Below are 4,047 nucleotides of genomic sequence, written 5' to 3' on the forward strand. Positions count from 1 at the left end.
CTAAATTGATTCCTTACAAGGGACATAAAGTTTGTTGGTCAAAATGGATCCCCTTAAAAGTTAGATGTTTCGTTTGGAGAGCCTCAATGGGCAGAATTCTGGTGGTTGAATAGTTGGCAATTAAGGGAATACAAAACTCTCATCATTTGTGTTCATTATGCAATAAGGAATTAGAATCGGTTAATAATTTTTTTGTCAACTGTGAATTTGTGAAAGAAGTACAAGCTTGTATATTTAAATGGTGCGGACTACACAACAGGAGGTTCTCAGATGCCTTAGAACTCATTGATTTCACTGCCTCTTGGGGTAATGTCCTAAAAAGAAATCGATTATGAGCACGATGTTTTTCTATCTTCTATGGAACATCTGGTTGGCTAGGAATGATAAAGTTTTCCAAAATATTACTGCATCTCCAACAAAAAGTAGCCGATAATATCATCTCTCTGTTGTATACTTGGTGCAAGCACATGAGTTCTCATGGATGCGGTAGCTAGGCGGAATGGATCTGTTCGTCATTTGCCCATCTAAGTCTTATCACTTTTTAATTGTTTTTATGTTTATCTTGTTGTACTATTTATTTAGTTGTGATTTAGTTTCTTACTAATCGTTGATTTCTTTCAATGATATTTGCCGTTTCAAAAAAAATATAAAAATAAAAGGATTTATAACAATTCTAAATATTATTAATTATAATTTTGGCACTTTCATGGCTCCCTTCGATATAATATTCGTACATGATGTCCGCTTCCAAAACCTTCAAGTCGTTGCTTCGTTTTTTAACTTCGAATACGAGACACGTCCATCTCCCCACTCCCATAGATTATGTCTCGTTTAATCCAGTATAGGTTATCCCTCTCCAGATTGCTGTAAGTTCTTTACTTTAATCTCATTTGTGTCTCTGTTAATCTATCGCCACTGTTTCCCTAAAAACTCCACACTAAATCAAAACTGAAACATGAAACCTTGTCCTAAATTGAACGAGGGTTTCTTTTCAACGCATGAACAAGAAATCTCATTTTTTGTCGATCGAACGAATTACATAGTTCGGTGGAGAGGGATTGTTCTGACTTCTGAGTTATCATTTAGTTTTCATGTATGATTCAACTAACATTTGTTCGTATTTCATTTGATTTGATTTTTGTTCTATAAAACAAAGCAATACATCAGGTTCAATCGGGAGAGGAAGATATCTATCGACAGAATCTAATAAAATTGATGAACCACTTAAAGTAGAGGAAGCTGAAACAGTAAATGTTCCACCTCCCCCTGCGGAGAAGGTAATCAGTAATTTTGAACAGATTGTTGCTGAATTGGCTTCTTTAAACTTTCAGCGTTTCAGACATCTTTTTGTAGCATCAATTTTGTGTGTTATTCTCAATTTTTCTCATCTCTTTTCGTAATCAGTTGCTTGTGCTTGGTGGAACTGGGTTTGTTGGCTCGCATATATGCAAAGAAGCATTACATCGTGGCTTATCTGTTGCTAGCCTTAGCAGGTTTATGCTTATTACTTGTAACTTATGTTTTGCATCCTATCGATTCTAGTTGCATTATTTAATACCAATGATCCCAAATAACAACACTATATATGATTTATACGATTGTAGTTTTTTCCTATCTTATGCCTTTTTATCACGTTAAGTTCCAAAGTTGGCTGTTTGTTCATCAATAGCTACACTAGGAATCATTAACTTGAAGTGATACAATCATTGCTCTTGCAAATGGTTACTATTCATTAATCATTACTCATTAGTCAAAACCACAGATGATCTTAACAAGAACCAATGAGAAGCTTTACACTTTAGCAATAACACGATTTATGAAACCCAATTTATAGAATCAAAATCATGAGCTGACATTTAACTCTTTTGGCCCAATATATAAGCTCATCAACAACAAAGAGCCTATCTAATCTACCTTTCACCTCTCTTCAACAAAAGCCATGTGGACATTGTTGATTAGTCTTTATGTGGTTATTTTTCTTTCACAGATCTGGCAAGTCATCTGTTCCAGAATCATGGGCGAACAAGGTGCAATGGCATCAAGGTATACATGACTGTTTCATTTAACTTAATCTGGACATAATAATGGGTTAAACCAAAAAAACTTGTCTTAATGTATTAAGAGTAAGACACCTATTTGTGTTTCTTCTTTTTTCCTCCTAACTCTTCTTATGTTAAAATTGAAATTTTGGGTTTTTGAATGTAAGGGTAAATTGGTCATTTAGTCTTATTCAGATGGTTTATTCAGTCTACAAAAGAAATAGACCCTTATGTATACAACACTTTATCAATATGCCATTATCCATTCAGTCACTTCAACCATACATGACTTAATATGAAAAAAAAGGAGATACAACCCCTTAATTCTTAATTAGTCACTTATTTTTTTATTTTTATGTGCATTCAGTATTTATCTATTTATTTATTTATTCATAGGGGACTTGCTGTCTGGTGACTCATGGAAGGAAGCCTTAACTGGAGTGACATCTATTGTAAGTAGTCTCTCATTTCTCAACTCTTTTTTTTTTTTAAGTTGTGAATCTTTAAGAGAGAATAAAGGATCGAGTTGATTAATAATTTATTTGCCTTTTTTTTTTATGTTGATTATGATACAGAATTTAATCCTCCACTAAAAAACTGACAGGTGTCATGTGTTGGTGGTTTTGGTTCCAACTCCTACATGTACAAGATCAATGGAACTGCAAACATCACAGCCATTAGAGCTGCAGCTGAAAAGGGTTTCATTTATTTCTCTACTTTTTTTTCATGAAAAAAATATATAAATTTTTAGAAATTAGGTTTTTTTTTACAGGGGTAAAAAGATTTGTATACATATCTGCTGCTGACACTGGAGTGATTAATTACTTTTTACAAGGATATTATGATGGAAAGGTAACTGTGGACCCCACACCACATCATCTCATCTCATTTCCTTAATTTAAAGTTTGCAAGTTTTTATATAAAAAAAATTGATTTCATAAACGGATGATTTTGTTTAATATTTATGCAGAGGGCTGCTGAAACAGAGTTGCTTGTAAGATATCCATATGGACGTGAGTCTTCTCTCTTTTTTTTTTTTTTTTTTTTTTTTAGGGAAAAAATTGAAATACTCCCATCAATTTTTTATTCATTTTTTTACCATTATTACTAATATTTATCATTTATTATTAGTAGTAAACTAGTAATTAACTTCTTGCATCTATCCATCTTTTACTTTTTCATATGTAAATATAATGGATTGAAATTACATTATGCTGAACTATTTATTTTTTATATGATAACTGAACCAACGGATAACACATTGAAATGTTTTTTTTTTTTTTGTTTTTTTTTATTTGTGTAAGATAATGATAAATATGAATATTTGTAAATCAGATGTGATTCTGAGGCCTGGATTCATATATGGGAATCGTCGTGTTGGCAGTATGGAAGTGCCTCTGGGTGTGATTGGTTCCCCACTAGAAATGCTTCTCCAACATGCAAAGCCGCTGACTCAGATTCCACTTGTGGGTCCATTGTTGACGCCACCTGTCAACGTGACAGCTGTCGCTAAGGTGGCAGTTAGAGCAGCTATTGATCCTGTTTTTCCACCTGGCATAGTTGATGTCCATGGATTACAACGTTACAGCCAACAAAAGTAATACTTCAAAAGATTGAATACAATTCAGACCATTAGACAGCTGTGTAGTCTTGATTCTTTTTTGATCTTTTCCAATAATATGTATGTATTTTTCAGAGTATATTTAAGCTATTTTATTAGCGTATCCATATATATTTTCTGCACACTTGTTTTAAAGATAAGCTGGATATCCATAAGTTACAAGCTGAATGGATAATGGTTTAATGTGGATAAAGTATTGCATTGCATATATAGACTTTCTTTTTTGGACCGAATGCATTGTTTAAAACCCTTTGATTTTCATTCAAGCCAATTGTAGTTTTCATCCGAATCATGGCTCTCTTTCGAATCAACACTTTGGATGTATTTAGTTTTAGGGAATACGGGCTGTTTGGTAATCTCTTAATTTTATCAGTCAATCTGTTTTTT

At 33.0% G+C, this 4,047-nt stretch overlaps 1 protein-coding gene across 1 annotated transcript; it reads left to right on the forward strand.

Annotated features, from left to right (window-relative positions):
• Positions 1-729: 729 nt before the first annotated feature.
• On the forward strand, positions 730-3,782 carry LOC145058790 (uncharacterized protein At1g32220, chloroplastic-like). The gene is made up of 9 exons (XM_079006686.1): positions 730-866; positions 1,157-1,277; positions 1,405-1,493; positions 1,988-2,043; positions 2,436-2,491; positions 2,644-2,737; positions 2,812-2,891; positions 3,010-3,052; positions 3,375-3,782. Exons 1-9 carry the CDS (start codon positions 823-825, stop codon positions 3,638-3,640), a joined length of 849 nt encoding a protein of 282 aa, XP_078862812.1. The 5' UTR covers positions 730-822; the 3' UTR covers positions 3,641-3,782.
• Positions 3,783-4,047: the final 265 nt, after the last annotated feature.

This window comes from Lactuca serriola, chromosome 6, assembly GCF_051521515.1.
Source record: "Lactuca serriola cultivar US96UC23 chromosome 6, Lser_US96UC23_V15, whole genome shotgun sequence".
NCBI classification, from domain to species: domain Eukaryota; kingdom Viridiplantae; phylum Streptophyta; class Magnoliopsida; order Asterales; family Asteraceae; genus Lactuca; species Lactuca serriola.